This window comes from Microcaecilia unicolor, chromosome 7 (assembly GCF_901765095.1).
Source record: "Microcaecilia unicolor chromosome 7, aMicUni1.1, whole genome shotgun sequence".
NCBI classification, from domain to species: domain Eukaryota; kingdom Metazoa; phylum Chordata; class Amphibia; order Gymnophiona; family Siphonopidae; genus Microcaecilia; species Microcaecilia unicolor.
The window spans coordinates 107,902,292-107,915,526 of record NC_044037.1 but is presented as its reverse complement, the minus strand read 5'-3'; the positions used below and the strand labels follow the sequence as shown (position 1 = coordinate 107,915,526).

General features: G+C 42.9%; 1 protein-coding gene across 3 annotated transcripts in view; it reads right to left on the bottom strand.

The window, feature by feature from the left end:
• The window catches only part of LOC115474730 (complement C2-like), a 96,196-nt gene that overhangs the window by 32,422 nt on the left and 50,539 nt on the right, over positions 1-13,235 (bottom strand). For 2 of the 3 annotated variants that reach the window (XM_030210357.1, XM_030210359.1), the window contains exons 9-12: positions 10,853-10,933; positions 9,301-9,438; positions 6,036-6,151; positions 2,993-3,128 (exon numbers count right to left, since the gene is read on the bottom strand). In XM_030210357.1, the coding sequence (XP_030066217.1) occupies positions 2,993-3,128; positions 6,036-6,151; positions 9,301-9,438; positions 10,853-10,933 (471 nt within the window). The remainder of the gene's footprint in view (positions 1-2,992; positions 3,129-6,035; positions 6,152-9,300; positions 9,439-10,852; positions 10,934-13,235) is intronic. The other variant, XM_030210358.1, reaches the window with a different exon arrangement.

Below are 13,235 nucleotides of genomic sequence, written 5' to 3'. Positions count from 1 at the left end.
ATACAAATCAAGATCATGTATACGCATAAAGTAGAACATATGAGTTTATCTTGTTGGGCAGACTGGATGGACTGTACAGGTCTTTCTGTGCCGTCATCTACTATTTTACAATCAGGTGACTCTTCGAAAGAGAAGGGCATCCATCTTCCGCCATAAATCGGGAGATGGGCGTCCTTCTCACAAGGTCACCCAAATCGGCATAATCGAAAGCCGATTTTGGGCGCCCTTAACTGCTTTCCGTCGCGGGGACGACCAAAGATCACAAGGGGCGTGTTGGCAGTGTAGCGAAGGCGGGACTGGGGCCGGCTTAGGAGATGGGTGTCCTTGGCCGATAATGGAAAAAAGGGCGTCCCTGATGAACACTTGGGTGACTTTACTTGGTCCATTGTTTTTCACGACCAAGCATCAAAAAGGTGCCCGAACTGACCAAATGACCACTGAAGGGAATCGGGGATCACCTCCCCTTACTCCCCTAGTGGTCACTAACCCCCTCCCACCCTCAAAACAAATCTTTAAAAATACTTTTTTGCCAGCCTCTATGCCAGCCTCAAATGCCATATTCAGGTCCATCGCAGCAGTATGCAGGTACCTGGAGCAGTTGTAGTGGGTGCAGTGTACTTCAGGCAGGTGGACCCAGGCCCATCCCCCCTACCTGTTACACTTGTGGTGGTAAATGTGAGCCCTCCAAACCCACCAGAAACCCACTGTACCCACATGTAGGTGCTCCCCTTCATCCCTAAGGGCTATGGTAGTAGTGTACAGTTGTGGGGTTGGTGGGGGGTTGGGGGGCTCAGCACCCAAGGTAAAGGAGCTATGCACCTGGGACCTTTTTCTGAAGTCCATTGCTGTGCCCCCTAGGGTGCCCGGTTGGTGTCCTGGCATGTCAGGGGACCAGTGCACTACGAATGCTGGCTCCTCCCACGACCAAACGGCTTGGATTTGGTCATTTTTGAGATGGGCGTCCTTGGTTTCCATTATCACTAAAAACCGGGGATGACCATCTCAAAAACGACCTAAGGATGACCATCTCTAAGGTCGACCTAAATTTCATGATTTGGGCGTCCCTGACCGTATTATCGAAACGAAAGATGGACACCCATCTTGTTTTGATAATACGGGTTGCACTGCTCCTTTACGGGGCCATCCTGCGAGGACACCCTCATGAAAACTTGGGCGCCACGTTCCATTATACCCCTCCACATTACTATGGTTGTACCAAGATAAAGGGCAACAGAATTTAGTTATGCAGTTAGACCTCTCTGCAGCTTTTGATTTAGTTTATTTTAAACTCCTTTTGCAAAAATCACAAAAATTGGAATTGGGAAGCCATGTGTTAGCTTGGTATGATGCTTTCCTGTTTTGTAGAGCCATATGTAAGAGAAAGGAGTCAACAGCATATCACTTTGGGGAGTTCCATAAGGGTCTCCATTATCTCCTATGATTTTAATGCTTTTGTATCTGACTTTGGAGCAGTTATAGGAAAAATGGTATATCTTGCCTCTCTTACACTGATGACTTTCAATGATTTCTTCCTATAGTTAAAACTTTCATTGAAGTGGAATGTTAATTGACCACTTGTTTAGATTCTATTAGGAACTGGATGTGTGATAATCTTTTGAAACTTAACTCTGAAAAGACTAATGTGCTTTGGGCTTGGAATCAGATTAAGGATTTTCCTAAGTTTAAGTTAGAAGTTGGTGGGTTTTTTTCCATTGTAATGCAATCTAAAATCAGGAGTTTAGGTGTCATTATTGATTCTGCTCTCTCTCTCTCTCTCTCTCTCTGGAAGATCATGTTTCTGTTGGGGTCAACATTCAAAGTGATTTAACTGAGCAGGACAACCTCCTGCCTCATTAATAGGCAGATGATCAAAAGCCCCGTGCTGTTCCAAACAGCGCTCCAAAAATAGCGCTGGAACAACGCAGGGCTTTACCAGACTTATGATCAGAGATAATTGCGTGCAAATTTAAGCATGCAATTCTCTCTGATCATGGTGTAGAAGTGCGGGAGGAGGACAATCCTCTCACACTTGTTGACAGGTCTGAGGTGTCAAAAGTCCAGACCTGTCAAACACAGGGGCTGGAGGTCCATGGGACCACCAGACCCCAACTGCCCCTGCGTGAGCCCAGTGAAACATGGGCTGGAGGTCTTGTGGAACTCCGGTCCCCCCGACACAAGTTCAGGGGGGCGTGGGTCTCCAGCCCCCCCCCAATCCCCTCAGCATCCATCTGATGTCCCTGGTGGCCCAGTGGGCCACAGGTAAGTCCCCCCCCAGGTGGTCTAGTGGCCCTTCCCCACCCTCCTACCTGCACTTGGAGGAGGGAGGTGGCCTCCCTCCTCTTCCATTGGTGCCGCCTGGAAAATGGTGGCACTCAGTCCTGCCCAGTGCATCCTGGGATGCGCTGGGCGGGGCTTAACACCATATAAGGGAGTTTCTCTGGGGCTATATGGCTCTGCTCCATCTTACTTATATCAACATATGGTCTTTGCTATTTCAATTCAGAATTGCAGGCTTCAAAATTCTAATTTGATGTCCATTCCATTCTTTAACGATAAAAAGAGATTGAAGCTGTTAGAATACTCTTGGGCGTATCAATTTGTTAAACTATGGAAAGATACCTTGGCTTTATTTCTAAATGCTGAATTCACACATTGATAGGAGAGCAACAGGGAGGCAGAAAAAGCAAAAACAGACAGGCTATCAGCACAACCTCTACCCATCCTGTCACAATTGCTGAAATGTGAATATTTGTTTCTGCTATGGCTCCTGGAAGTGGAAAGAGAACACTGGCGCATTTCACATAGGCCACCTGAGCTACAATTGGAACCAATGGCTTAGAGGTAAAAGGTGACCATTTTCCTAAGCCATACAATTCTCTTTATAGGGATGAAAAAGACTCAAGGTCCTAGCAGTGACAGAGAAGGAGTGCTATGTGTATATATGAGGTAGAAGCAAATGCAATCTCTTGAGAAAGGGTCAGAGAAGACTCACCTACTACCACTGTGACCTGGTTGGGTGAGACCTTAACACCATCATCAGAAATTACATTGTGTGCAGCTGTGAGGATCCAGCGCTTTGAGATGATCGAGCCCCCTCCAGTGTATACTCTGTCAGGACCGTCCTCATCCTGAATGATCAAGAACACGTTATTGGTTATTTTACTGGAAAATTATACTTTCTTTTTTTTTTTTTTTAAATCTTCATTCCCCCCTGCTATATCCCTTTATATCTGACCTTCCTTCTTTCTTCCTCTGCCGCCAATAGTAACAACATGATACACAGTCCTTCCCCTTAGATCTATATATGGAGTATGGATACTCTCAGGGCCATTGCAAGGGTGGTAGGAACCCCAGGCAAATGTTAACCTTATGTCCCCTCCTCAATTAACTTTCAGACCCCTATCACTCCTCCCTGAAATTATCTGACCTCCAACTCCACCCATCCTAGAAAACTCCTGTTAAAATGCATAATTGGACATCATATTTGTAAATATTAAATTTTGCTCTCTCTCTATCTATAACTAATGAGGGAAATTTCCAAAAGCCATTTATCCAGGAAAGTGGTTACTTATTTTTGCATATGAACTGTTTGAAAACTACCCACCCTCACTGCCAGTTAAAACACACACTGATGGCTGTTTGAGTTTTGTTGGGACTCTCAGGATCTATTGTTTTGCTTTAATTGCAGCAATTTTTTTTGCCTCCTGGATGCTGTGCCCTATGTCAGTGTTTCTCAAGTCCAGTCCTGGAGTACCCCTTGCCTGTCAGGTTTTCAGGATATCCACAATGAATAGGCTTGAACTTAATTTACAAACACTGCCTCCATCATATGCAAATCTCTTTCATGCATATTCATAGTGGATATCCTGAAAACCTGACAGGCAAGGGGTACTCCAGGACTGGAACTGGGAAACACTGCCCTAGGTAACTGCCTAGTCTGCTTCATTGTGGAGCCAATCCTGGATGCTTTCATTACAGACTTTGGCTGTGAGAATGTACAGAATGTACTTTTATTAAAAACTGGATTGTCTAAAAGCCTAGAAAGAATCACACATGCATTGAAATATATATAGGAAGAGGATGAGAATCAGTGGAAATGTACGGTTCTTGCTATATTTTTGTGACTTTAACATCAGGAGAACATCTCATATACCTTTTTTTTAAAGCTTCCTCTATCAGCCCTTTTTTATCCCTCTCCATGAACAATCAACCTGCTTCCCTGGTGATATTTAAATTCTGTAACTTGAATGCTCAGCCATTTTTAAATCAAGTATGAGATAAGGGGGTCTATTTACTAAGCCACGTTAGTTCCCTGTGTTTCCGACACAGCCCATTCAAAGTGAATAGGCTGTGTCAGCACTAGTGCACAGCCAGCCACACTAGCGGCTTAGTAAACCCCAGCATGGCAAATTTGAGATACATTTTCCAATTTAAATGGATTTTTTTTCCAAGGTGACTGAATTATAAATTTTTGTGAAGGATATGTGAATAAATATTAGCGAGGGCTGAATCCTTAATGACTGGCTCATTCAACTCCTTTGAGTGTCTTATCAAAATATAACTGGTAGATTTTGCGGCAGTCAGTATTTCTTTAAATGTTGATTCCTGGAGGCAGAATTAGCCCCAGATATTCAGTGTTGGACCATGTCCAGGAACTGGTACTGAATATTCAGGGCTATTTTAAATTAGCCTGGCCACCAAAGCTTATGCAGGTCCCGGTGATATTCAGCCAGAACCTGCATAAGACTCTTATGTGGGTCCCAGCTGTATATCAGCTGGGACCCACATTTTAAAAATTGAAAGTTAACAGGTCGCCAGCTGATATTCAGACCAGTGCCAAGATAACTTGGCACATAAAGTTAGGACTGCTGTTTTGTTGTTTTAACTTTATGTGTTTACTTAGGGGTCCTTTTATTAAGCTGCGGTAAAAGGGGACCAGCGCTAATGTCAGAGCGTGTTTTTGGCATGCGCTGAGGCCCCTTTTTACCTTAGCGGGTAAAAGGCTGTCTTTTTTTCTGGAAAAGAAATGGCTGTGTGGTAAGTGAACCACTTACCATGCGGCCATTTTTTTTGAGGGGGTGCACTTACTGCCACCCACTGAAGTGGCGGTAAGGGCTCCCATGCTAACCTGCATGCTACCCAATTACCGCTAGGTAAGCACTGGCACGTCAAAAATAGAAAATATTTTTGCAGAACCGGAAATGGGGGGCACTGGGGGTGGGAACTACTGCTGGGCTCCTGATTGGTGCGCAGCAACAGGTCCTTTAGCCAGTTAGAGGACTGAATATCACTGCTAACTGGCTAAGTTGATGCTACACCTTTATTCTGCCCTTAACCTGCCAGTTAAGGCATGGTTAGCAGTGATATTCAGTGGTACTAACCAGTTAAGAGCTGCTGAATATCGGCGGCTGGCTAGCTCAGTGAGGTTAACCGGGCCGGAGTCTCTCTTGTCTGTTTAAACTTTTTTGAATATCTGTCCCTCAGTGTCTGAATCTATAGCAGTTGGGATCAGTATGCAAGAGACAGTCCCCCCCAATATTCAGCGCTATTTAACCAGCCAGGAACATCTCCTGGCTGGTTAAATAGTCTTAAGCAGGCTAATTGCAAATATTCAGTGTGGGATAGCTAGCTATCTCGGCTGCATATTAGTGTTTAGTGGCTAGGCTGGTCACCGGCTATGTCTTGCGACATAGCTGGTTAGCATCAATATTCAGCGGCTGACTGGCTAAGTTTAGTGTCCAGATAGACCCACAAACATTGCACATCTATCTTTGGCTGCTATAACAGCTGGTCAGCTGATGAATATTGGCTTAACCAGGTATGTTCATAGCAGTCATAAAAACCCTCCAGAATTTCAATGCCAGTCGCTGGATATGACTTGGCACTGAATTTCTTGGTTCACTGCCGACTGCAGGAGTTAGCCGGGCTACCTTCTGCAGTCTGAATATCGGCCCCAGTACATGCCACAAGTTGCCAACCCTTGCCATATGCCCTCAGTATGGGTACTTCTGTCTGTACGTGACAACACTATTCACCTTGATTTTGATGTAAACTTGCCATGGCCACTGCTTCTCTTTGGCCATCTCTCCCCTGGATATTCGCGCATAAGTTCTAGAGACCATCCCTCTCCCCCCGCAGCCAGAGGCACCTTCTGAAACACAGCCAAATATATAAATTAGAGGAGAAAATTTCAAACTATCTAATGTGGAAGAAAGACAGACTCGACACTAAATTTCAATGAGGAAGTGTGCACATACATTCAGTTTGGAAGGACATTTGCACCTGACTTTGTGGAAGTACATTTTCTTGAAAGTACAGCCTACGTGTGTTGTTGTCTGATCCCACGCCTCAGAACACCTCTTAATGCAAGTAAAAGGGCAAGCGCTGTGGAACATCCTGTGTACCTTTAGTAATATGGAGGGCGAGTAATTTTCAGACAGCTGGTTTACGCATGCACATAGATTGAAAGTTGTACATCCCAGGTACCCCTACCACTCTTCTAAGATTTTGCACCCGAGTCTAAATAGTTATCATGTAACTCAGAATAAATAAGCTGCAGCAGGTATCAGTCACCAAATTCAATTAAATAGTCTGCTAGGGCTGTGCTGAAAACAGCTGTTCCCGCCCCCTCTCTGAGAGACACAGTTTGAATGGCTCTCTTTAATCCATTCAGATGTCTATCACTGAGAGAATGAACCAATCAGTATAGGTGGCAGGGGAGCAACTCAGAGAGGACTCTAGCTCTGTCACCAGTACTATCAAGGAGATTTGATTAACAGGAGTGTGCTTGGCCCATTATTTTATTTTTATTTCATTTGTACCCCACGCTTTCCCACTCATGGCAGGCTCAATGCAGCTTACTTATTATATACAGGTACTTATTTGTACCTGGGGTAATGGAGGGTTAAGTGACTTGCCCAGAGTCACAAAGAGCTGCCTGTGCCTGGCAGTGGGAATCGAACCCAGTTCCCCAGGATCAAAGTCCACCACTCTAACCACTAGGCCACTCCTCCACTCCTGAAGCCAGTAGGCAGAGCTTATCAATTACATTGGTTTTTGTGTGTACCAAGATGGTGGGGGTGGCTGCATTGGGGAGAATGAAAACCTCCTTGGGTCGACAGGCTTCAGCTTGGCAACCTCAGTCTCAAACCTCCTTGACTGCCATATTGCTGCTGACATCTAGTGGATAGTGGAGAGAACTACGGGGTTTTATTGCTACAGTGTCAGATTCATTTGAATGCATACATTTTTTGTTGCTAGAGCAGATCCAAACCTTTGGTCTAAGTGCTTTCCAAACTGTAGGTCACAAAAAACACATTTGAAATTGTGAGCATTGCAGCAAGCCGATTCTAGTTTGCTATAATTTGGTCTGCTCAGAATCCCTGGGATGTAGGGGATTACAGAGATGCCAAGGGTGAACCATCCCAAAGAGTGAGATTGAAGGCCAAAGAGTGAGATTTTCCAGACGGTATATCCAGAGTATAAATCTAGAATAATGTAATTTTAGTACTGCTTTGCAAATGAATCAAAACAGCATTAAACTATAGTGGCTTTTTTGGGGGCGAAGCCTCTGAAAGAATACAGACAAAGTGGGAAGCAATTTGGGTAAAGTTTTTGAGCTAAAAATGATCTTCCACCCAGTAAAAAGTATATTGGTTTCAGAGCACATTTACTTGCAGAAAAGGGAAAAGGGAAAAGGGACAGGACAAGGGGAAGCAGTAGGCAGGAAGGTGTGCTCAGATTTCTTTCTACTGATTGGGCCACTCCGTTTACTTCTCTTAAGCTTCTCTCATGAAAGCAGTGGTCAAGATCAGTGGTTCTGAAGCTCTGATGAGTGAGAAATAGGGCTCAAAGCATGAGAGAGTGAGATTTCAAATGAGTATGACATACTCCTAATGAGTGAGCCTTGGCATCTCTGGGATTACGGTACAGTCACAGCTGACACTAGGTTTGGAGCAGTGTTCATTCTAATTCTTTTTGGGTCTGGAACTAGTGACTGCATCACATCCTGTTTTTTTTATGTTTTCTTTTTTCTTTTTAAGTCAAATCTTTATTCTGAACTTGAATTCCTTTATTTACAGGCCCATTCCAGCTCAGGTTCAGCAGAGATGTTCAAATAATCATTCAATTTCTGTTCTAATTCAGGAAAAAATTAAAACATTCCATCCAAGTGTGTATTTCCATCCCTTAGCCGCCCCCCCCCCCCCCCCCAGGGAGGGAAAACACAGATAAAGAAGAGAACTTAGACTCCATTAGTCGCAGCCAGTAAATTACCTTTATCATCACAGAGCCAAAAAAAATACAAACAATAGTTCTCTCCCTGAAGCAGGTTGTCAGTCAGCAAATGCGCATCCTGAAAGACAAGGACTGCTCTGCTAACACCTCCCAGACATCATATATATATATATATAAATTGTTGCAAATTCCATTTCTCATAAATCATGTGATTTCCCATAAACTAGCACCATTAGGTTGCCTTATACCATATATGGATTGTTCCTGTATTCTATCAGTCTCTCCTGATGGGAGTTCACGTGCAAAGTCGGTAGCCATTGGCTAGCCGGTTATCTGTTCTACGTGCACAGTCAGAACAATACCCTTGTGTCCTCTCTCTGTCTCTCTCCACAAATGCAACAATCTGGACATGTTAGGCTCATACTGTGTCCTCAGCCTGTCAGCAACTGCCAAGGTTACCTTATATGAAAGGCATGATCTCAGCTCCCAGCTCCTGAGAAAAGCAATGTATGTTGCAAAGATAACTTGTTAGGCCATCTTGTGAGAACCAAACTGACAGGCCCCAGTAGTAGGCCTGGCCCTTAGCAAGAGGCGTAATATAGGAAGGAATATACACAAGTTTTGGATCAGTTCAGGTCTGGTTTGACTCCCCATCATACAGTAACATGGTATAGGAACACACACATCTTTTAATATTTCCACAGTTTCCTGGAAGGAGGTGATGTAGGTGAACATTTCAGGTGGAGAGTATTTGAAGTATTTGGTGAGTTTTTAGAAATACATTTTAAGCATCATATTATGGTGGCTTGGAGCAATAGGAGAGCATCAAGAGAAGATGTGGTTGAGTAGAAGAACAGCAGTGGGCATTTGGGTGGGGACCAGTAGAACAGCAGCACAAGAGATATTTGTTTTACTGGAATTATAATATGAATACTGGGCCCTTGTTATCCACCTCAAGCTGTTTTTTCCAGCAAAGCAGAATGAACATTAAATTAAGAACACTGGATGGGAGGGAGGGAGCAATGAAGAGCAAGAGCATAATGGCTGGGCCTATTAAAGACTTACCCTGATTATACATTTCCATGGTAACCATCTTCAAGTCATCAAAGTTGCGAAGGTAGAAAGCCCTTTGCTCCTCTTTTTTTGAGGCTATTTCCTCAAGCTCCCCCTTGTGGGCATCTCCAATACCAAGGGTAAAGATATCTATCATCAAAACAGAGTACAAAGTTACTATGTACAGATTTCATAGCGGCAGTTCTATTGGATAGAGGTTTAGTTTGCTTACAAGAGAACAGAGCTGCAATTTATGTAATCTCTTCACTCACAATCAATAAGAATCCATGCAAGACTAGTGGGCCCAGTGGCAGTGTTACATATTGCTATACTGAAGACCTTTCCCACCTTTCTACTTTTCTACTTATGGCCTTTTCTCAGTCTTTTATCTGCTTTTATGTCTCTCTCTCCAATCCTTGATTTCTTCCCCTTTTATCATACCCCCAAACCAGGTCCTGTCTTCCTCTCTTAACCTTTCCAGACCATCCTTTCCCTCTTTCAGCCCCTTCTATGTATCTAATTTCTAGATCTCATCCAGTTCATTATCTTACTCCTGTAGGTTCTTCCCATTTCCTCCACTCATTCACACATTCCAGTTTTTGTCCCAGCTCTGGGGTTGTGGTGGGCTGATGCAGCTTCTCCAAATCCAGGAGAGAAGGGAAAGAGGGTGCAGCACACACAGCAGTAATAGACTGGCTGTTCTGGGCAGCAGAGAAACCACCTGTTCCCTGGTCACCTCTCCCTTCCTTTGCCCATGGTGTCCACTTCCATTCTAAACTAGAAGAATGTATGAAAAGGATTCGGAACAGCTGAGGAGAGCAGGAGAATGTTCACATTGCATCCCTGTGCTGGTAGCTGGCTTGCTGCAGCCCAGTGAGGGAAACAGAAGTATTGATTCCAGGTCAGCTGGTAATTCTTTTCATTGGTTGCCAGAATGGGCTCTGTTGGCCCATATTCATTCTAGCCTCTTCTGCTCTAGCTAGAACAAAATGGGGGCACAGAGATGTGCCCACACAAGGTACTAGTGCATGCTGCCCCCCTTCAAGCTCTGCCTAGAATCATGGAAAGTTAGGGTTGGAAGGAACTTCAGGAGGTCATCCAGCCACATGACAGGTTTAGGATGCCAAAATACTCTTTCTGAAACAGTTTCCAAAACACTGTGCAAATAGTCAATCCCCCCCCCCCCCCCCCCCCCCCCCCCCAGATGTCACTTTTATTAATGCTACCAACCGGAAGCAATAGTTAGCACCAGGAAACAAAAAGTTACAGCGGTGACAATTTCCTCCCCTGTTGTATGACAGAAAGACATTCATAGAGTAGTTAGTTAATTTATTTTTTTGTTGGAAGTCTTTTGCCATACTGTTCTTGTGACTTATAAACATCTACTGACCCCTGATGCAGCCTTCTTAGGTGAAACATGGCCACACATCAGTCATGTTTTTGTTAATAAACTAGTCTGGAACTTCTATTTTGGATTACTTTGTTTCCTGGTGTTGTCTGTTGCTTCCAATATTGGTAGGTTAGCTTTTGCCTCCTTGTTTGTTTTGGTGTCAATACTACAAACCTAAATTCTTCTCTGCATCTGGCACAATATCTGCAATGTTTCTTGCCATTTTATGTGGGCTGGCTCCAGTTGTATGTTTCCCTAGAATTGAAAAAAATATTGAATCTTTATTAATTTGTATTCATTTTCTGTTTCATAAGAAAAAACAAGATGTGCCATGTTTTTCTATATATGATGGTCCACTGTTGAAGCACTTGTAAGTCTTTGGCTAACTTTTATAGTTGGGTTGAATAATGTTGGGTGAGTCTTATATCAAACATATTTATTTAGGGGCCCTTTTACTAAGGCGGGGTAGGCCAAACGCGGGCCTGACACACGGTAAAAGGACACTATCATGGGACACACTGAGGCAACCCGTGGTAGTTTGATTATCATCACGTGCTACTCCAACAGTAAAAAATATATAGTTTTTATTTTTTGCCTTTTTGCTGTGGGAGGCATGTCTGGGGGCAGACAGTAGGCGCGCCTGGGCTAATAGGGTAGCGCAGGCAAATTACTGCACACTACCCGATTAGCACAGGAGTAGGGTGGGAGCCCTTATCACCTCCTAAATAGATGGTGGTAAGGGCTCCTGGTGCTAATGGCCACAAACTACATCACTATAGTGGGTGTAAGTCACACAGCTACAATATGCAATAACCATCAGCAGGGCATATGTTCCCCTGAAGAAGCCTGAAGGTGAATGGGTCCCCATTGGGATCACTCCTTCTGAAGAAGCTAAGTGATGTTTTTATGCAAGTTAAATATACAAGAAAATTAAGAAAAAGTATAAGACGCGCAATTACTAAAATACATGGATGGATTGTATCAACATTATTTTTGCATGAGAGAGCATTGAATTTGAAAATTGTTAAGAATGTTCAAAAGGAAAATCGTTTATCGTTTATTCATTTACTAGACCATCACTTATTACAAAAGTAAGTCAGAATGGTTTACAATGTAATATAACATTAAAATATAACGTTAAAATATTATAAAACATACTCTGAAATCCATTTATGATAGGAAAGCACTGCAAACCAGACAGTCAATTAAAAACAATTCATATGAATTACTTAAGCTATAATCATAAAAACATTTAATAAAATCTGGAGAAATATAAACAAGAAAAGAAAAGTATATTCTCTTTTTTTTTCCAACCTTTCTTTCTCCTTTTCTCCTATTCTCTCCCTCCCCCTTCTTCTTTCTTCTCTTCTCCTATCCCTTTCCGTTATTTTATATTTAGTTTTGTATTAAACAATATCTTCAAATACGTCTTGAAAAAATGCGTTTTTAAAATTTTGCGGAAATGAGTGTAGGAGTCTTCAAGCCTAAGTTCTATAGGAAGGCAGTTCCAAAGGGTAGGGGTTAAGAAGAAAAATGCAGATGTTCGCGTTGATTTCCATCTAGTTTTGGATGGAGATGGAATTACCAATCTATTGTCTGTCAACGACCGAAGTTTCCGCGCTGGTGTTTTTGGAGGTTTTTGGCCTATGATAGATCCTGTGAGCTGTGTGAAGAAGTATGCTATGTCCGTTGGTGTGAATAGTAAACACTTTTTTCAGAATATCACAGCCAGCTGAGGTCTTCTTTTTCTCCATTTTTTTGCTCCTCCTTCATATTGCTCTCTGGCGAAGAAACATTTTTCTTTATTTCCTTTCACTTCTTTTTGGTGTGGTATGTGTACATTGAAGTGATTACTATCCAAATTGGTTTTTCACAAGCTAATGGGAAAATTAGTGCGTGGCCATTTTACTGCTGCACTAAAAGTGGCCGCAGCGCATGGGAAACCCATGTGCTGACAGCAGTGCCGGCCACTTTTTAGCATGGCTTAGTAAAAGGATCCCTTAATTTAGTTATTATGTATGACACATGTCCCTTTGTCTGAGGATACGTCAAGTCAAATACAGTATAATGTGATAAAATAGTCTGCAGTACAGGAAAGACCAAAGAGCAATGAGACAAATACCAAACAGCAAAACAAGACACAACAAAGAACAGAAAATACAATAGAAAGAGAACTAATCCCATTCCTTATGCTGTTTCTTATTATTTTCAGTCAGTTCCTTCTTCCAATTTCTGAAGGATTTTCTTTTACCTTTAATAGCTTCCTTCACCTCACTTTTTAACCATGCTGGCTGTCGTTTGGTCTTCCTTCCTCCTTTTTTAATACACGGAATATATTTGGCCTGGGCTTCCAGGATGGTATTTTTGAACAGCATCCACGCCTGATGTAAATTTTTGACCTTCTCAGCTGCTCCTCTAAGTTTTTTTTTCACTGTTCATCTCATTTTATCATAGTCTCTTTTAGATCAAAAATCAGATGAAAAGTCCTTTCCTTTTTCAGAACAACAAAGTAGATGGAGTAGCTGCCTGTTCCTCTCCGGAGGAACAGAGACTAATG